The 21,866-nt window shown below is 37.6% G+C and overlaps 1 protein-coding gene across 1 annotated transcript in view; it reads right to left on the minus strand.

Moving 5' to 3' along the window:
• Positions 1-1,071: 1,071 nt before the first annotated feature.
• LOC101440840 (zinc finger protein 781-like) overlaps positions 1,072-21,866 on the minus strand; it is a 53,243-nt gene continuing 32,448 nt past the window's right edge. Inside the window, exons 2-6 of the mRNA XM_058275477.2 lie at positions 9,077-9,150; positions 7,313-7,439; positions 6,417-6,512; positions 5,804-5,895; positions 1,072-5,348 (exon numbers count right to left, since the gene is read on the minus strand). Coding sequence (XP_058131460.1) covers positions 4,185-5,348; positions 5,804-5,895; positions 6,417-6,512; positions 7,313-7,439; positions 9,077-9,088 — 1,491 coding nt within the window. The 5' untranslated portion in view covers positions 9,089-9,150 and the 3' untranslated portion in view covers positions 1,072-4,184. The remainder of the gene's footprint in view (positions 5,349-5,803; positions 5,896-6,416; positions 6,513-7,312; positions 7,440-9,076; positions 9,151-21,866) is intronic.

The following is a 21,866-nucleotide window of genomic DNA, read 5'->3' on the forward strand; positions in this document are numbered from 1 at the left end:
TGTTAAGAATATTGTGATGCATGGGAAGACTATTATTTTAACATATTGACTATAGTTAACAATAATATTCTAATATTTTTGCAACCAAAGCAAAGAGGGTTCTATATCAATGCTAAAGGTTAACTAAATGGGGATATAAAGGGGTATGAGACTCTTCCTTTTGAAGTAATGACAACATTCTAGAATGGACTGAGCTAATAGCACAACTCTGTGATGGAATTGAGCACCACTGACTGTACACTTTGGAAGGATTGTGCAAAGCAAGAGACTCTATAGCACAGTGGATCCCATGTTGTATGATGGACTGTGGCTAACAGTACAGATATAAGAATACTTTCTCAAGATCTATAACAAATATACAATATTAATACATAATGTTAATAATAGGATGGTTTGTGGGAAACATACACCAAATATAAGCCATATACAATAAACTACAGTAATATTATAATGTTCTTTCATCATTTGTAATAAATGTGTCACAACAATGTCAAGTATTGGTGGTGAGGTGATGCACTGGAATCCTGTGTGGTATGCATGATTGTTTTATAAACTCAAATTTTCCTAATTAAATATTACAGCAAGGGAGCTGGCGTAGCTCAATGGTTGAGAACTGGCTTCCCACATATGAGATCCTAGGTTCAATCCCCAGCCCAGTACCTCCAAATATATATATATATATATACACACACACACACACACACACACACACACACACACGTGTGTGTGGTGTGTGTGTGTGTAAACATAAATCGCAGTGTGCAACAGTACAAACAGGAATGGCTGGTAAGAATGGATACTAAAAAATGAAAAATAAGTTTTGGATAGGAAATTGAAAAAAAGGAATATTCATTGCTAGTGGCAATGTAAAATGCTGCAGTTGTTGAAGACAGTTTGGTGGTTCCTCAGAAAGCTAAATATAGAAACACCATATGACACAGCTATCCCACAACTGAATATATACTCCAAAGAATTAAAAGGAGAGGCTCGAATTGATATTTTCACACTGTTCATAGTGGCATTATTCACAGTTGACAAAAGATGAAAGCAACCCATGACCATCAACCAATGAATGGATCAACCAATGAATTTATCAACCAATGAATAAATAAAATGTTATATACATACAGTTTTTCAGCTTTAAAAAGGAATGAAATTCTGATCCATGTGACAACATGGATGAAACCAAGATAACAAATAGAATGAAATAAGCAGGACTTAAAAGTGAAAAAGTGTGTGAACTCACTGATATGAAATTAATTATAATCAACACACTCAGAGTCAAAACCTATAAGATAAGTTAACAAGATATGGGGTGGTGATAAGAAATAGGGAACTAATGCCTAAAATGTACAGTGTTTCTATGTATATATATCCTGCACCACTACATATTCCACTAGTGACTAAAAGTGTATGCTCCCCCATCCCAGCAAATTCTGGCTATCATATTGGGGGGAATGACAGATTGTACCCAAGTAGTCCCAACTTCTTGCACTGTCCACCAGCAGCAGTATTGCCTTTCTGATGGAAAAAAGGACATCCTCATAAAAGACCTTCTATCTGTGGCTGACCTCCACTGCACCATCTCTGCCTATAAGAGCCTGGTGTGGTAAGTGGAAAAGGCATGTGGAGCATGGTGGCTAATTATAAGCCACTGGTGCTTGAATTCACAGTGCCCCCTCTGGCACATGTGGCCCCAGATTTTGTCAGTCTCCTGGAACCTATTATGGTGTCCATTAGTGTTTGATATACAGTTGTTAACCTGGTCAATTCCTTTTCTGCCATCCCACTCTGAGAAGAAGATCAGGATGAAGTTACATTCCAATGTCCAGGTCTACATTATGCCTTCACTGTACTGCCATACAAGTATTTAAAACTCCCCCTAATCTGTCCCCAATGGGTGGCAAAGTATTTGAATATGCTACCCTTGAACAAATGACTCCAAGTGTTCCATTATATTGATGACAGCATGTTGGTGGTCTAGTTTGAGGAACAAACTGTTCAGGGATTGCATGCTTTCCTAACTGGGTTTCAACACTCTTGTTAGGCCATAAATTCTAACAAGATACAAAGCCTGTCTACCAGGTCACTTTCTTAGGTAGTATATTGGCCAGAGTCCAGCACTTGACCCTTGAAAAAACATAGGACAAATCACTGTCCCTAAAGTCACCCATATCCATAAAGGAAGCCCAGCAGGTCATGAGGCCATTTTCATATTGGTGGCAGTATATTCCACACCTAGCACATCTATATTGGATCACATGGAAAACAGCCATGGGTTTTAGACCACAAAGCTCCCAGACACAGCCCAGAACTATTCTTTTGAGAGGTAACTTCTGGTGTGCTAGAAGGCCTTGGTGGAAATAGAATTACCAAGAACTCTGCCTTCCTGAGCCTGGAAAACCCCATCATAACCTAGATCCTTGGTAACAGAACAGTTACCGAGGCAGTGCCTAACTATGAGTAAATTCAAGACCATGCTTGCCAAGGCCCTCAGGAAGTGACAGACTTGAATGAGTGGGTGATGGAGATGCCCATCAACAATGATCCTGGTTCAATACCAGATGAAGGCCCTTTTACTTCCCTGCATTAGCATCCTAAGGACCTTGGATGCACAGTGCTCATCAGTGCCAGTCAGCCTTAAGCCATCTGACATTATATCCGTATGTAATGGAAGTGATGAGAGAAGATATCTACTTATTGTTCTCTATTTAGGGTAATGCATTCAGTATCCCAGTATTACAAAAAATATGGATGTTTAGTGGTAAGAACAGAAATACTTCTCTAGTGGCCCCAATTTTAGTAGGAAAGCATTCAATAGTCTTTTAAAGGTATAAAATTAGCTGTAAGGTTCTGATATATTCATGTTCTGTATCTCAATTTTCAATAGTTAATGTCAAGGACAGGATTTCCAAACCTGGACTATCATAATAGCATTGCCTATGTGACTTGGAGATTTTAGAGTCTATTATCTGTTTGACTATTAACAAGATGATTCTGCAGTGGGTTCTGATGGATGTTCCCTACTGGGCCATTAGCATGGGGCAATGAAAACTATCTGGGCCTCTGACTGGCATAGTGAACTACTGTATGCAGGACTCTTTCACCCAGTGATAAGGATTCTAGACACTGAGATGAAGTATTGATCAGAAACAAAACAAACTTACCAGTTCCTACCCTTCAGATATTTGTTCACTGACCCAAAGAAATGTCTATCACAGACCCTTTAGAGGCAACCAGAGAAATACCATTTACCCTCAAAAACTCCCAAATCACAGACTATACACATTACCCTCTCTAAACTTACATTTCCACCACTGAGATCTATAACTTGGCCCTTAGATACTCAATCATTTTCCCTTAAATAGCACCCTTCACAGAAATACAATGAATTATTCACAGAAGCTCTCCAATCTCTGAATAATTTTCCATGATATTCTATTGAATACATTCACCACCATGAATTTCCTGGACAACCCAAAGTGTTTCATCCTCCAAGTAAAGATTTTTCCCTCTTGTTTCATGTATTTGTGGTTATTCTAAAATTGAGTTTTCTGTAGCACACCAAGTCTTGGCTTTGACTGGATGATATTCACAGTGACTGAAGACTCAGTGTTTCATTCCTATAGAGTTCACTCATTTTATTTAAAGGCTAAATTATAAATTAAGGCAATCTCACATTGAGTACAGATATAGAATTCCTTACATATTTCTCTGGTTTCTTTATAATTTAGAATGATAGATGAGGATTCTTCCATTTCATTTATATTATGAGTTCTCTCATGTGGTATATTATCAAACCATTTAAGGGCTTTGCTTCATAGATGGCATTCAAATGGATTCTTTCCATTATGAATTTCCTTAGATTAACTGAAGTAGTATGGATGACTACAGTAACTTCCATTTTGATTACAGTCTTTCTTCACTATGTGAATTCTTGCATGTTTAAAGATGAAATCTATGACCGAAATGTTTTCCATATCAAAAATCTTTTAAATGTGAGTTCTCTCATTTCTTCTAATGTCAGAATATTAACTGATGGCTTTCTCACATTGATGACATTCATAGGGACTCTCCAGTTTAATACAATATCATGTTGTCTACAGTTAGGGGGGAAAAAAAGGTTTTACTACATAGATGATATTCTTATGGTTTCTGTTCAATGTGCGTTCTCTCATGTTGCCTCAGGGCAGAATTATGAGTGAAAGCTTTCCCACATACATGGCATTCATGGGGTTTCTCTCCAGTATGAGTTCTCTCATGAAGTCGAAGATGAGAACTTTGACTGAAAGCTTTCCCACATAGATGACATTCATAGGGTTTCTCTCCAGTGTGAGTTCTCTCATGTTTTCTAAGATGAGAATACTGACTGAATGTTTTTCCACATAGATGACATTCATGGGGTTTCTCTCCAGTGTGAGTTCTCTCATGACGTCTAAGATGAGAATAATGACTGAAAGTGTTCCCACATAGATGACATTCGTGGGGTTTCTCTCCAGTATGAGTTCTCTCATGTTGTTTAAGGGAAGAGCAATGAGTAAAGGCTTTTCCACATACATGACATTTATGGGGTTTCTCTCCAGTGTGAGTTCTCTCATGTCGTTTAAGGGAAAAGCAGTGAAAGAAGGCTTTCCCACAAAGGTGGCATTCATAGGATTTCTCTCCAGTATGAGTTCTCTCATGTTTTCGAAGATTAGAATTTTGAATGAACGCTTTCCCACATAGATGACATTCATAGTGTTTCTCTCCACTGTGAGTTCTTTCATGTTCTCTAAGATGAGAATATCTACTGAAGGCTTTCCCACACAAATGACATTCATGGGGTTTCTCTTCATTGTGAGTTCCCTCATGTCGTTTAAGATGAGAAAATTGACTGAAGGCTTTTCCACATACATGACATTCATGGGGTTTCTCTCCAGTGTGAGTTCTCTCATGTCGTTTAAGGGAAAAAAATGAAAGAAAGCTTTCCCGCAAAGATGACATTCATGGAGTTTCTCTCCAGTGTGAGTTCTCTCATGTCGTCTAAGATGAGAATACTGACTGAAGGCTTTCCCACATAGATGGCACTCATGAAGTTTCTCTTCAATTTGAGTTTCATTGTATTGTCTAAGGCCAAAGCATTTCACAAACCCTTTACCACTTTGGTGACATTCATATGTTTTACTTCTTTTATGAACTTGCTCATGTTTGAAAGGTGTATGGTCACTGAGGACTTTTGCAAGTGGTTTGCTGAAATATGGTTTCTTTCTCATGTGAATTAATGAAGGTTGAGTTACTGTGGATCTGTGAGTGGAATCTTCTTGCAAATAATTACATTTAAAGAAGTTTTTTTGAGTGTAGGATCTCTGCTATGGGATATTAGATGAGAGACTGTAAGACATTTGTCCATATACAAATATTTCTTCATTTCCTTACATATGTATTCTAGCCTAATCTTCCAGTGATAGTCTCTAATTAAAATCTTTCCCATGTTAGTTTCAAATACAAATTATTCTCATCCATGCAAAGAGAATTTTTTTCTATTAGAGCAAACTAATTACAGAGATATACTATCAAATTTTAACTTCATGATGTTTTAAGGATTATGTATGTGAACCAATTACGCAATCATAGTTTTATATGAGCTCAGATTATAGTTTTGTGTTCAGGTTAATTTCTCCCTAAATTCAAACTATCATTGATTTGTGCTGTATTAGCATTTAACCCCAACATTAATTACAGTTAGATGATTATACTTAATTCCTAATTTATTTCATCCTCAGGTATCTTTTTGGAGAACTAGAGTTGACACAATGAAGCTTACCCATGACATGATGTTAGAAGTGTCTTTTCTGCAGATAGGTTGGATGAATACCATTTCTATCATTTCTTGATTTTTTAAGGTACTTATGATGCCTGTAACAATTGGAAAAAACACAACAAATTGTTAGAGTATAATTAGAGGAATGAAAATCCTGGAAAGTTCCAAATATCCTAAAATATCAATAAGCTTTAAATATTCATCCTAGCTAAGAAAGAATATCAGATTAGTGAATATTTTAGGCAGAAGAAAATATTATAGAAATTAAAATTAGGATATATTTTCAGATTGAAATATGAGAAAAATAAGAGAAGTTGGGATGTCAGGGAGGAAAAAAGAGGGAAAACCTTCCAAGAGTAAGACCAGAACAAGGATCATTATGTGGAAGTTTAATTCCAATAGCAAATGGATATTTTTTCCCCAAAGTCAAAGACACTTGAATAGAAATTAAGAAGTGTATAGAATGATGATCACATACAATAAAAATTTCCTGAGTATCTTCACCTACATTCAGGAATCAAAACTCAAATAAGGAAACCTGAAATTCATATTTGCAAGCACCTACTCACAATCTGATGAGGCCCCTCTTTTACTGTTGCAAAGGTATTGAGTGCACCTGGACACTGGCATTGAGGAAATCCTATTCCTTCTCTCCACATTTCTTCTCCTTGTTCCAACTGGGAAGGTACATCTGATTTGTAGACCTGATATCCTGTTTGTAGGGAAAAAAGATACCTGGGTTTTGAGTTGTGTTAGTAACAGTGAACTATCATCAAGTCTAGGGTCCCAAAGGATAAGATAAAAATTGAAGGTCAGCAATGCAACAGTACCTTGAACACAACACTGACACTATTTCAATGGGAAAGATGTAACTCGACCTTGGGCCCATTTCAGTGGGGAACCCTGGTTGTTGCTGCCCATGCACAAGTTCAAAGAGAGGTGGCAGAATCCTCCAAATTCTAAATTCAGAAAATTCTATATTTCCACAGTGTTTGGCTTTTATGTTAAAAAAATAATCCAGTAAGCATAAACTACAGTGGAACAATCTAAATTCTATGTGGAAAAGAATATATGTGATAGTTTTACTACTATGTTCTGAAGCTACCATATAGTCCTTGGAGCAGAACACTTATTTTAAAATAGTCAATTTATCTTATTAAAAATTATTTATTGAGTTAGCAAAACTGCCTCGTGTTGTAAATTGAGATTTAATAAAGACATTAATTTGTGGTCAAGATGATTAAATTCTATTGGGTTGTAATAGATGCAAGTAGAAAGCAAGGAAACAAATTTCATTTAGGCAGTTGCATGTGTAATAAAATAATATAAAATAATATAAATATATTAAATGCAAATTATAAAAATATAAAAGAATATAGATTATACAACCATATGGAAAAGTTAATCTAGATACTTGAATTAATAAATAGAAGATGATTTAGATATATAGAGAGTAGATAATAGGTTAGATAGATGGTAGAGATAGACATAGATAAATTTTGAGAGACTCACCCACTGAGAGCAGAAGATTTACATTTTCCATCATCACTTCTCTGAAAATCTTTCTCTGGGATGTGTCTAGCAAAGCCCACTCTTCCTGGTTGAAGTCTATAGCCACATCTTTGAAGGTTACTAACTCCTAAAACATCACAGAAATTTGGGTTCACACAGGGCCATCCTTACCAATGTCTGTAAGGCTCAAAGTAACAGCACTGAGGAAGCAGAAATGTGTTTATTAAGCTCAAACTGTGTTTGGAAATCAAGTTAGATCACTCTCAATGCAGAACTGTCATCTGCATTTCAGATACATTCAGACACATACTGCATACATAAAATTGCACTATAAAGGAATATCTCATGACATGTGGTATGACACACAACTGGAAATTTCCCAATACATTTGTAATCATGACTTTCTGATGCTAATTATACAACTTATACTAGAGCACTCATAACTAAAACATTTTTTTCCATCACTTTCAGTAAATCTACAGACACATCATAAGGCAAACAATATCCCTATATGTAACTTTAAACAATGAGTATGGTTAGATTATTCCCTTATATAAATTATTTCATTTTCCTCTCATTTCTAAAATTATTTAACAATGTTATGCATTTTGACAAATCAAATCAGCCAATGTATGAAATGCTTTTTATCTAAATTCATTTCACAGGTCTATTATTCATTTAAATCGCAGGGGACCTTAAAGAAATATCCAGAACTCTAAAGAACTGAAGAGGTTTCATACATAACTCAGGATTAGTAAGTACTGCCTTCCTCATGTATAGGTACAGATGGTTCAGGAATCACAAGTCAGAACTCTGTGAGATTGTTGTGCTGAAAGATGGTCCTAGCCTGATCATTTCTGTGGCAGGAGACCTCTCATTCTCAACTTTATCTGGGCCAACAAACACCAGTTTTCATTGTCTCTGGTATCTTCATCTAATATGTCCGTTCAAGATTAAAAGAAGCCACTTTATTGCTGCTGCTCTTTACAAATCTTCAAAATTTTTCACAGCAACATAAATTTTATTCTATGTATTATACAACTCCTGAATGCACAGCCACAATTAAGAGAAAAAAATATTTCCTATGCATTGCATCCATTCATAAAATTTGAATAAAATTTATTTACATTGAGGTTAGGTAATTTGGAACAAGAGTTGTAAGGATAATTTTAGTTTTCTTTTTGTGAATATTTCAAAATACGCAAATCTAGTCATCAAAACTTTAAGAAATTTAAAATTGGGGAAAATAAATAAATGATTCATTTTCTTTTATTTCCTAACCTTCCCTTGTGCTCCCGTCATCAACGCACAGCTCTACACCTCAGTCCCTGTAACAGTGGATTGACTGAATGCACCTCCTGAAACCTGAGCCTACCTAATGGCTGTTAACTTCTGCTCCTACTAATCACTTTCACCTTTGTTCACTGCATGTCTTAGCCAATTTCAGGCAATAATATGATCTATAAGTGTGTTACTTCTCCAATGAGACCATGGTTTACATGAGGAAAAAAAACAACATCTCTCATGTTTTCAAGGAATACACAGCCTTTATGGAAGCTGGAACAAACTACTGTAATGGTTAGAAGGAGATAACATTGATGAGTCCCTAAATTATCAAACTATTCTATAGTCCTGTATAAACTTAACTGAAGTTCAGATCCTTGAATAGCTCCTGAATGCACTTGGAATATCTATGCAAACAAGAGAAACCTTACCATCTGCTGGCAACAGAGATGCAATTTCAGTTAAAAATTCTCTACTTACTTGTGGTTGCATTGTTGATAGCTCAGATAAAATTTGCTTCTTCTGGATTTTCACGTACAAGCAGCTGAGCAAAGCTAAGAATGGAGAAAGATGGCTTCAGATTCAAGGCTTCACCATAATTTCCAGATCCACCTGTCATGAATCCCAGACACTTCACTTGGGAGTAATCCCAGCCTAATCAATAGGAACATAGAGTGTGCTCCAAGAGAAAAAGAGGGAGGACTCTCCAATCTCAGGGTCAAGAGATCAGAAGACTTGACTTCCTGTGCTATTAAGGATGATATGAATAACTTCATTGTACAGATAAGAATATGAAAATGACTGAATTGTATTTATTAACTAGCTCATGGTGTTTAGAGACTTTCAATTCCATTCCTGATTTCAAAATATCAGAATCCCTGACCCATGTCAAATCTGGAATTAGGTCTCTACCACAAGAGAAGCAGTCTGGAATTTCTTAGATATAATTATTCCTGATTTTTACACTAGCATTGCTTCCCAACATCAATCCCTGTCTTCTGAACTCTGACTCCCTTCCTGCTCCACCTTGAAACTGACCTTCTTGTTGCAGTGTGGGCTCGCCCGGAGGGCCGCTGCAGGGGCGGTGTGGGCTCGGGCGGAGGGCTGCAACACACGGAGGGGCCTTCCGAGAAGGTGCTCCGGGGCCGGCAAGGTGCGGAGGACGCGCAGTAGGAAGAAGACTACCGAGGAGACTAGGATCTGTGCGCAAGTCTGATTTATTCAGGAAGTACAGCGGTTAATACAGGGCGAAGATGGGGGAGGGGCAGGGGGCGTGGCCGGGGGGGCGGCAGGCGGCTGATAGGTTCGTGCAGGGGTGCATCACTGGTTGTGGGCAGGAGACAGGGTAGCCAGGGTTCTCGGCGGCAGCCAGGCAGGGCTGTCATGGCGCGGTGGTGGCCCTCGGGGGAGAGGCGGGGTTAGGCCACCGAGGGGGAAGCGGGTGCAGCTGGGCAGAGGGGCGGGCAGTACACCCGAACCCCAAGCGGAGGGCCTTAACGCCCGTTCCCGCCACCCGGGTCCGACTCGCACCGGCGCCTGGAGACGAGCCGACCCTTGCTGTCACCGCGCTCCCACACGGTGCCACCCTACACTTCTGAATACACTTGTCCTAAATCATCTTGGTTTTCCCACACGTAATATCAAACAATGTAATGCATTGAACACTAAGTTCTAGCTCTCAACCCAATGAATGTGGATATCAATAAATAAACTTAAGAATATATTTTATTATGGAATTCAAGGTCTTGATAAATTGGGAGGGATCAATGGAAACCATCATGCCACAAAAATCTCCTGCATAAAAAAATATCAGAAGTGTATAGGAAATTTTTTTTTAAAATGTGTGTATAGGTCATAAGTCATTGCCATGCCCCACAATCCTCATAGGATTAGGAGGCTAAGAAGATATAGAATGAAGGGATTTTGGAGAAAACCTATTTGAACAGTCTTATATTTTAGTGATGCAGTAGCTGAAATCTTGTCGTGTATTAATCATCATCAGCTCTCACATCCCTACTTTTCACTATTTATGTATATGAAAGGATGTATACTCTAAAATCTCCTCTAAAATATTATTAATAATTTCATGAATTTCATAGGCAAATAATAAGGTGTTAAAAACAGCTAGGGCTAACAGTTATTTGTTCTTGAAGTCTAGGATAAAATGTTTCTAGTCAATGTGCTTGGAGAATTACATTTTTAAAAAATTTAATCCTCATACTAACCATGCTGATAAAGGCTAATTTACCCATTTAACAATTGACATAGAGAAATTCAGAAAACTTTAGTAATATGAGAAAATTGCATGTCTAGAAAGACACAATTTGAGTTTGAATTTTTTCTGTCTCCCAATCTTAAATTCCTTAAGGATTGCATGTCATACCTAAGTTTCACCTGGAACGTCACCTCTCATTTTAATAATCTGAGTCCTCAACCTGTTGTCAAAACTTTCTCTTCATTTTGTTTGTTCACTCAATTACAACCCATGCCCAGATTCTCCTGTCACAAGGTAAGTTTCACTGCACTGAACCAACTTCCCAAACATCAGCTTCCACCTCACCTAATGTTTACTGACTGCTGCAATCCATGCATATTAATTGCAGCATGTACTTCCTGAGAACATTTCTGATGTTGCCTTGAATATTTACTCCATCTGTCAATTAATATCTATTTACTTTATCTGTCCTCATAGGAAGTGGCTTTAATTACCTGGCTTGATTACTAGACCTAACACAGCACATTACTAAACTGTTACTTAAGTCTTAATGCAGTTAAAAACCCCTAGTTTTTATAGGGCAAACAATATGATATACTTTAAACACTTCTATTCATTTCCAAACATTTACAAGCAACTTTTTTTTTTTTTTTTACCAATTCTGCACATATTAAATTAACCCTTAGCTTTTCATTATCTACTCTCCTATTTTCTGGTGACCTATATTCTAATTACTAAGTCCATGAGTTTACACAATACATTTAGTTCATAATAGTGCATTCAGTATTTGCCCTTTTCTGTCTCACTTTACTGAATATAACGTCATCCAGGATCATCATGTTGTCACAAGATTCATACCTAAATTTCTTACTGCTCCATAATATTCCATCTTATGTATATACCACAATTTGTTTATCCACTCATTAGTTGATGGACACCTGGGTTGTTCCAAATTTCAGCAATCATGAATGCCACTATGAACACCAATGTGCAGATGTCTGCTTATGTCTCTGCTCAGTTCTTCTGGGTATATACCTAGTAAAGGTATTGCTGGGTCACATGGCAAGTCTATATTCAATTTCCTGAGGAACTGCCAAAGTCCTCCACAGTAGATATACATTCTACATTTCCACCAATAGTGAATAAGAATCCCTATCTCTCCACATCCTCTCCAACACTGACAGTTTTGGGACTTTTAAATACAGTCAGACTAATATGTGTGAAGTGATATTTCACTGTAGTTTTGACTTGCATTTCCCTAATCATTAATGGTGAACATTTTTTTCATGTATTTATTCACGATTTGTATTTCTTTTTTGAACAATTGTCTTTTCAAGTATTTTGCCAATTATTTAATCAGGTAGTTGGTCTTTTCACTGTTGAGTTGTATGATCTCTTTGTATATCAAGAATATTAAACTCTTATTGGGTATGTGATTGCCAAATATTTTCTCCCATTGAATCAGCGATCTTTTCACCCTTTAGACAAAGTCCTGTGAGAATCAAAAGTGTTTAATTTTGAGGAGGTCCAATTTATCTATTTTTTTCCTTAGTTGCTGATGCTTTGGGTGTTAGGTTTAAGAAACTACCACCTACCACAAGATCTTGATGTTTTCCAACATTTCCTTCTAGGATTTTTATGGTTTATATTTAAGTCCTTGATTCATTTTGAGTTAATTTTTGAATAAGGTGTGAGATACAGATTGTCTTTCTTTCTTTTGGATATGGATATCCAATTCTCCCAGCATCATATGTTGAATAGACTGTTCTGGGCCAGCTGGGAGGGTTTGACAGCCTTGTCAAAAATCACTTGGCTGTAGACGTGCGGGTCTATTTCTAAGTTCTCAATTCAGTTCCATTAGTCAACATGTTTGTTGTTATGCCAGTATCATGCTGTTTTTACCATGGTAGCTAAGTAATATTCTTTGAAGTCTAGAAGTGAGAGTCCTCCAACTTCATTCTTTTTAAGATCTTTTTGGCTCTTTGGGGGCCCTTAGCCCTCCAAATAAAATTGAAAATTGTTTTTTCCACTTCTTAAAAAAAGGCAGCTGGATTTTTATTGGGATTGTATTGAATCTCTAAATCAGTTTGGGTAGAATTGAATCTAAACAATGTTTTCTCTTCCAATGCATGAGCACTCATGCACTTCTATTTATTTGTCTTCTTGAATTTCTTTAAGCAATGTTTTGTAGTTTTCTGAATACAGGTCCTTTGTGTACTTGGATAAGTTTATTTCTAAATAATTATTTTAATTACTATTATAAATGGAATTATATTTTCTGATTTCTCCCTCAGATTGCTCATTATTGGTGTACAGATATGCTGCTGATTTTTGCATATCAATCTTGTATCTCACCACATTGTTGAACTTGTCTATTATTAAAAATTCCAGTATCTTTGTTGTGGGTTTTTCAGGAGATTCTAGATATAGCATCATATCATTAGTAAAGAAAGTTTTACTTCTTCCTTTCTTATTTGGGTGCCTTTTATTTCTTTATCAAGCCTAAATGCTCTAGCTAGAACCTCTAGCACATATTGAATAACAATGGGGACAGTGGACACCCTTATCATGTTTCTGATCTCAGTGGAAAAGTTTTTAGTCTTCCACCATTGAGTACAATGCAAGCTGTAAGTTTTTCATATATACAACACTTTACCATATTGAGAAAGCTTCCTTCTATTCCTATCTTTTGGAGTGTTTTTATCAAGAAAGGGTGCTGTATTTTGTTAAATATCTTTTCCGAATCAATTGAGATGATTATGTGATTTTTCATCTTCAATTTTTCAAAATATGGTTTATTACACTAATTGATTTTGTGTTGAATCGCCCTTGCATACCTGGGATAAAACCTAATTGATCGTGGTGTATAATTCTTTTAATGTGATTTTAGATTCTATTTGCAAGTATTTTGTTCAGGGTTTTTGCATCTATATTCATGAGAGATATTAATCTGCAATTTTTTTGAAGTATCTTTATCTGGCTTTGGTATAGGGGGATGTTAGCTTCATAGAATGAGTTTAATAGCAGTTTTTCCTGTTCAATTTTTTGGAAGAATTTGAAAAAGATTGTTATTAGATGGTATTTGAATGATGGGTAGAATTCACCTGTGAAGCCATCTGGGCTTTACATCTTTGGGAGGTTTTTGATGATTGTTTTGATCTCTTCATTCCTGATTGGTTTGTGGAGGTCTTCTTTTTCTTCTAGGGTCAGTGTAAATGATTATGTATTTCTAGGAATTTGTCCATCTTCTCTACATTGTCTAGTTTTTTGGCAAACAGGTGTTTATAGTATCTTATCTCTCTCATTTCTGCAGGGTCAGTAGTAATGATCCCCTCATTTCTGATTTTATTTATTTGCATCCACTCTTTATCTTTGACAGTCTAGTTAAGGGTTTATCGATTTTGTTGATCTTTGCAAAGAACCAACTTTAGGTTTTGTTGATTCTATTTTTTTGTTGTTATTCTCAATTTCATTTATTTCTGCTCTGATATTTATAATTTCTTTCCTTTGGCTTGGTGTAGGATTAGTTTGCTGTACTTTTTCTAGTTCCTCCAGGTATGCAGTTAGATCTTCAATTTTAGCTCTTTCTTCTTTTTTAATGTAAGCAGTGTGAGCTATAAATTTCCCTCAGCACTGTCTTTACAGCGTTCCATAGGTTTTGATATATTCTGTTCTCATTTTCATTCATCTCAAAATATTTGTGGAATTGTCTTCCAATTTTTTCTTTGACACAATAATTGTTTGCACACCCTGCCCACCATCACTCCCACTCCCACCACCATTTTGGAGTTACCATATCAAGGGGATAGCTACCATGCCAGGTTCTTGGTTTGGGAGGGAAAAGATGAATCAGACATGTTTACCCCCTAAGAATCCATGAACTCAGAAATGCACTTCCAAAAAGTTAAGAGAATTCTGTCATTTCCTGGCTTGCTATTCGGTTTAAACACTTTCTAAGGTTAAGTCCTATATTGACATGAACAGGGGCCGCCATCAGAATGGAAATAACCAAAACTACATGCTAAAACACTTGCCTTTCCTGTTAGGATTTGGATGATCCAGAAAAATCTAATCTTGCTGCCTGAGGTGGTCTCTCCACCCAGAAGATAGGGGTGGTTGGTAGGCTTCCCACATTGCAATCCTGGAAAATCCTCAGAGATAGTGGGGGTATTGGAAAATACAAAAGCCTTGGCATTGCCAGTTTGAATAATGACACAGCAACTTAACAGGCATCCCACCATGGGCAAGCTATTTGGCCTTTCTGAGTCTGTTTCCTCACCTGCAGAAAGGAGATAATGATATTCTGAAGGGTTGTATGAATTTGAATATCATAAAGCTCCAAGAAGATGCCTGGCAAAAATTAGATTTTTAAAAAAAAGAATGATGTTATCATTGTCACCTAAATATTCCTTGTAGTCTCTTGCAGATGCCCTCTTTTCCATTTTCACTCCCACCTTTCCTGTGATTTTAGTGAGGCAAAGCATCTGAGCTTTAGTGTCTGCACTTTTATTAAATACTCCCCCTCAGTGTCTGTGGCCACCAGTTATGATATTCACCACTTGCTATCTTTGTTGTTTGCCACTGCCCTCTCTTGTTTTCTTCTCCATTCCATCTTGTTTCCTCTTATGGGTTGACTTGTGACCCTTGAAAAGGCATGTTCAAGTCCTAATCCCCGTCCTGTTAATGTGACCTTATTTGGAAAAAGAATCATTTCTGATGGAATTAAAGGTCGAACTGGAGTATGGTGGGCCCTACTCCAATATTACTGGTGGCCTTATAAAAAGCAGAGAATTGGACACATAGAGAAGGTCAGTGATGACTGAGGCAGAGATGGAAGCCCAAAGAATGCCAGCAAACCATGAGCAGCCAAGAGAGAGGCACAGAACAGATTCTTCCCAGAGAACTCAAGAGAGCATGGCCTGCCAAAGCCTTGATTTCAGACTTCTGGTATCCCGAACAGTGAGACAATAAATGTGTTATTTTAAGCCATGCAGTTCATTGTACTTTGTTTTGGCAGCCCTAGGAAATGGAGCTACTTCCTCTATGCTTCTTGCCTTGCCTGCTAAAGTTGTTTGCCTTTTATGACTATTGTAAGACATTGACATGGCTCTGTTCCTTCTGGATATAAAACCAAGAGACCACTAAGTGCAAAGTGTCATCTTGGGCAGATCCACATCAGTGTTTTGGTTTCATAACTTTCATACTGGATGCTTTAGATCTGTTTCTCCTCTGTTAGATACACTTTCAAGTTTTTTTTACCCCATTTTAAGCTTCTGGGTTCTGTGTCATTCCAGGTGCATTACGTTACTGGAATTTTAGCCTTTGGGGTAACAGAGGTGTTGCTTCAAAACTTAAAGATCAGGAAACGGACTTGGCCCAGTGGTTAGGGCATCCGTCTACCACATGGGAGGTCCGTGGTTCAAACCCCGGGCCTCCTTGATCTGTGTGGAGCTGGCCCATGCGCAGTGCTGATGCACGCAAGGAGTGCCGCCCCACGCAGGGGTGTCCCCCACGTAGGGGAGCCCCACGTGCAAGCAATGTGCCCCGTAAGGAGAGCCACCCAGCACGAAAGAAAGTGCAGCCTGCCCAGGAATGGTGCCGCCCACACTTCCCGTGCCGCTGATGACAACAGAAGCGGACAAAGAAACAAGATGCAGCAAATGGACACAGAGAACAGACAACCAGGAGAGGGGGGGAATTAAATAAATCTTTTAAAAACAAAAACAAAAAAACTTAAAGATCTACTCTTTAGCAGAAAGAAATGCACTGAAATAACAATAGAATTCCCTTTACTTGTAAATAAAGAAAAATATTTTTAAAAAGTGTTGTTTAATCTCTCTATATTTAGGAATTTTCACCTTTTCCATCCATTGTTTTCCAGTTTCATTCTGTTATGATCAGAGAAAGTGTTTTGTATAATTTGTCTTTTTAAATTTACTGAGACTTGTGTTGTGATGCAACATATATCATCTATCTTTGAGAAGGATCCAGAGGCACTTGAAAAGAAAATATATTCTCCTGTTTTGGGGTGCAATGCTCCACAGATACCTGTTAGATCTAGTTCATATATCATATTATTCATGTTCTATTTATCCTCTGTCCAGATGTTCTATCCAATATTGAGAGTGGTGTATTGAAGTTTCCAAATATTATTGCAGTGACAGTTTTGCCAGTGTGTGCCTCATGTATCTTGGGGCACTCAGGTTACGTACATAAATATTTAGCATAATTATTTCTTCTTGGTGAACTGCCCTTTTTATCACTATTTAATCACCTTCCTCATCCCTTATAACAGTTTTGCTTTTGAAATCTATATTGTCCAATATTAGTATTTCTATTCCAGCTCTTTTTTGGTTACTATTTGCATGGAATACCTTTTTATAACATTTCACTCTTAACCTGGTTGTGTCTTTATGTCTGAGATTGTTCTCTTGTAGATAACATATAGACAGCTCATACTTTTTTATCCATTCAGTCTGTGTCCTTTGAATGGGGAGCTCAATCTATTAACATTCAATGTTATTACTGTGAAGGCACTACTTACATCATCATTTTGTTCTTTGGCTCTCTCTTGTCATATCATCTGTCTGTCTGCTTTCCTTTTAGTTTACCCCTGCTAATATTCATTTCTGAACTCTTCTCCAAGTCTCTTGACCTTGTTTTTTCCTTTCAGGCTGCAGCACTCCTTTTAGTATCTAATTCTGGTCATTCTATCAGTTTTTATTAGCCTGTGAAGACTCTAAATGCACCCTCATTTTTGAAGGACAGTTTTGCCAGATACAGAATTCTTGGCTCACAATTTATCTCTTTCAGTACCTTAAATACACCACACCACACTGTCTTTTTGCCTCCATGGTAAGTACTTAATTTTATTGATTTTACCTTGTATGTGATGATTTCCTTTTCTCTTGCTGCTTTCAGAATCCTCTCTTTATCTCTGATACTTGCCATTCTGAATAATAGGTGATATGGGGTAGATCTATTTGGATTTGTTCTGTTTGGGGTGTGTTGTCCTTCTTGGATATTGATATTTATGTCTTTCATAATGGTTGGGAAGGTTTCATTATTTCCTCAAACATTATTTCTGCCACTTTTCCATTTTCTTCTCCTTCTGGGGCACCAATAACACAAAAGTGTGCCTTTTGCATTGTCATTCAATTCCCTCAGACTCTGTTCCATTTTACCATTCTCTTCTTTCTGTTCTCCTGTCTTTTCCAATTCAGACATTGTCTTTGAAAACACTAATTCTGTCTTCCAACAATTCAAATCTGCTCCTTCGTGCCTCTAATGTATATTTTTAACCTCGTCTATCACATCCTTCATTCCCATAATGTGTTGCTTTTCTTCACAGGCTTTCAAACTGTTCTTTATGCTCACCCAGCGTCTTCTTAATATCCTTTATTTCTTAGGCACATTCTCTTTAAATTCTTTGAAGTGATTTCAGAGAGTTGCAGGATTATCACTGATAGTCTTAATACCCATATCTCTTCAGGATATTTGGTTAATTCCTTTGGCTGGGCCATCTCTTCCTGTTTCCTAGTATGGAATGAAACTTTTTGATGTCTAAGAATCTGAATTGGTTGAATTTACTCTGAAGGCCAATTTCTCTCTTTACTATTTTTTTTTTTTCATAGCTCTTCTTTGATATGTGGTCCAATTTATTTTAAGTCTTTAAAATTGTCCAGCTTAAGTTATCAAAATTGGGTCAGGAACTCATTAATGCGGTGCAGGTTTTTCTACCAGCACTAGGATACAGGGAGTACCAACAATTTTTTCCCATGCAATTTTCAGACCAGTGAGCAGATGGAGCCCATCAGCAGACCTTTCCAGGGCAATTTGGGATTTCCTGTGTTCCTGTGTTGAATTCCCAGAACAGAGATTTAAGGCAGGCTCTGCTGGCCAAATTCACTTAAGAAAAGCCCCTTGACTCCTCCTCTTTTCTCTTAAAAACAGCTGACAGGAAGTTGTCTCTTCCTCTATCAGTCAGCTGCAGTGAGCCAGGGGTTTTATCAAAGCTTAATCTTGGGGTGGGGTACAGGAGTCCTTCCCAGACTCCACGGGGACTTGGTAACTCATATTTGGCCTTTTGCCTTCTTTGTCTCTCTGTCTCTTACCCTCCTGTGAGTTGTGTAGCCCTGCCCTGGTCCGCTGACACCCAATGCATTTCCCTCAGGCAGCTTTTGGCTCTTTCTCCATTGTTTTTGCAAAAGTATTGAGCTTGGCCTGTTATTCTGTCACCATCTCCCCACAACCCTATGGTTTTAGTTTTTTTTTTTTTTATTCTAGCAACATACATAAAACCTATGATTTCTCCTTTTAACTACAAAGATATAAACCAGCACTGTTAACTACTTTCACAATGTTGTAATACCATCACCACCATCCATTACCAAAGTTTTTCAATTAACCCAAATTCAAATCTGTACAATTTGGGCCTCAATTCCCCATTCCTTACCCAGACACTATCCCATGATACATTATATTCTAGATTGATTTTATGCATTTCAAAATTTTATTTCACATCAGTGAAATCATGCAATATTTTCCTTTTGTGTCTGACATTTCATTCAGCTTGATGTCTTCTATGTTCATTCATGTTGTTACATGTATAACTTCATTCCTTTTAATGGCTAAATATTCCACTGCATGCAGTTACCACATTTTATTTATCCATTCATCAGTTGATGGACACTTGGATTGCTTCCATCTTTTGACACTTGAGAATAATCCTGCTTAGGTAATTGATGTGCAAATATTTGAGTTATGACTTTCAATTTTCGTTTTGTATATATTAAAACCAGTCATGAGATTTCTGGGTCATATGGTGTATTAGCCAATCAAAGGGGTACTGATGCAAAATATCAGAAATTGGTTGGTTTTCATAAATGGTATTTATTTGGGATAGGAGCTTACAGATACCAGGTTAAAGCATAAGTTACTTCCCTCACCAGTCTATTTTCACACATTGGAGCAAGATGGCTGCCTACATCTGCCAGGGTTCAGGCTTCCTGGGTTCTTCTCTTCCCAGAGCTTTGCTTCTCTCTGGGTTCATGGTTCCTGTCTTCCCAGGGTTTGCTTCTTCCTGGGCTTAGGGTTCCTCTCTTCTTGGAGCTTGCTTCTCTTTCCTCTGTGAGCTTACTTTCCAGAGCTCCAGCTTAAGGCTTCAGCATCAAATTCCAACATCAAAACTCCAACATCAAAAAAACCCTCAACTCTGTCCTTTGCCATGCTTTTTATATGTGAGTCCCCACCCACCAGGGGGTGGGAACTCAATGCCCAGTACAGACCAGATTACAAACATAATCCAATATCTATTCTTGGAATTCATAACCATATCAAACTGCTACATATGGTAATTCTGTATTTAATATTTTGAGGAACTGCCAATCTCTTTTCCACAGCAGCAGCACCATTTCACATTCCCAAAAATGAATTAATGTTCTATTTCCATATCCTTTCTAACACTTGTAGTTATCAAATTTTTAATAGTAGCCATTATAGTGTGAAATGGTATCTGTGTGATTTAAAAAAAATTTTTTTTGAAGATTTTATTTCTCTCCCCTTCTCCCACCCCTTCCCCCGTTGTCTGCTCTCTGTGTCCATTTGCTGTGTGTTCTGTGTCTACTTGCATTATCCAGTGGCTCTAGTAATCTGTGTCTCTGTTGAGTCATCTTGCAGCATCAACTCTCCATGTGTGCGGTGCCACTCCTGGGTGGACTGTGCTTTTTTCACATGGGGCAGCTCTCCTTGTGGGGTGCATTCACTGCATTCACTGCATGGCATGGCACTCCTTGAGCATAGCAGCACTGTGTGTGGGCCTGCTTACCACATGGGTCAGGAGGCCCTGGGGATTGAACCCTCGACCTCCTCTATGGTAGGTGGACACTCTATCGGATGAGCCACATCTACTTCCCTCACTGTGATTCTGATTTGCATTACCCTAATTGTTAATAATGATAAGCATCTCCATGTTCTTTTTTAGCTACTGTACATCTTCTTTGAAGAAATGTTCAAATCTTTTATCCATATATAAATGGGTTGTGTTTTTATAAAGTTGAAGGACTTTAAAATATATTCTGGATATTAAACCTTTGTTGGATATTTTTTTCCCATTGGGTTGGCTGTCTTTCTACTTTAATGAAAAAGTCCTTTGATGCATGATAGTTTTTAATTTTGATGAAGTCCCTTCTATTTTTCTTTGGTTGGTTTTGAATTGGGTGTAAAATCTAAGAAACCATTACCTAATACAATACCCATAGCAGTGTGATATAGTTATGAATTCCAAAAATAGATATTGGATTATGTTTGCAAACTAGTCTGTACCTGGGTGTGATTAAATTATGATTAGGGCTTGGATTGGACTATGTCAGTAGGGTGTTGAGCCCCCACCCCTGGGTGGTTCGGAATTCACAGATAAAAGGCATGGCAAAGGACAGGGTTGGAGTTTTTGTTTTTTAATGCTGGAGTCATGAGTTGGAGCCCCAGGAAGCACAGAGAAGCTTGGTTGTGAGGAAAGAGAAGCAAACTCCAGGAAGAGAGGAACTCAGGAAGCCTGAGCCCTAGCAGATGTCAGCAGCTATCTTGCACCAACACAATGTAAAAGACTTTGGTGAGGGAAGTAACTTATGCTTCATGGCCTGGTAACTGTAAGCTTCTACTACAAATAAATACCCTTTATAAAAACCAACCAATTTCTGGTATTTTGCACCAGCACCCCTTTGGGTGACTAATACAATGCCTTAAAGATGCTTCCTCACATTTTATTTCAATAGTTTCATAGTTCTCTTTTATTTAAGACTTTGTTCCATTTTTAGTTAGTTTTTATATAAGGTATGAGGCAGTCATCTTCATTCTTTTAAAAATGGAGATCCAGTTTCCCCAGCACCATTTTTGGTAAAGACTATTCTTGCCCCAAGACTGGACTTGGCCTTCTTATCAAAAATAAATTGAGAGAATAATAACTGGAAGATGGGCAAAAACAGCCTGGAAGAATATCTTGTAAGGTTTGGGACCCCAGGATAAGGCTGGACACCAACCAGAAGATAGAAGAACAAA

The sequence above is a fragment of the Dasypus novemcinctus genome, chromosome 14 (genome assembly GCF_030445035.2).
Source record: "Dasypus novemcinctus isolate mDasNov1 chromosome 14, mDasNov1.1.hap2, whole genome shotgun sequence".
In the NCBI taxonomy this organism is placed as follows: domain Eukaryota; kingdom Metazoa; phylum Chordata; class Mammalia; order Cingulata; family Dasypodidae; genus Dasypus; species Dasypus novemcinctus.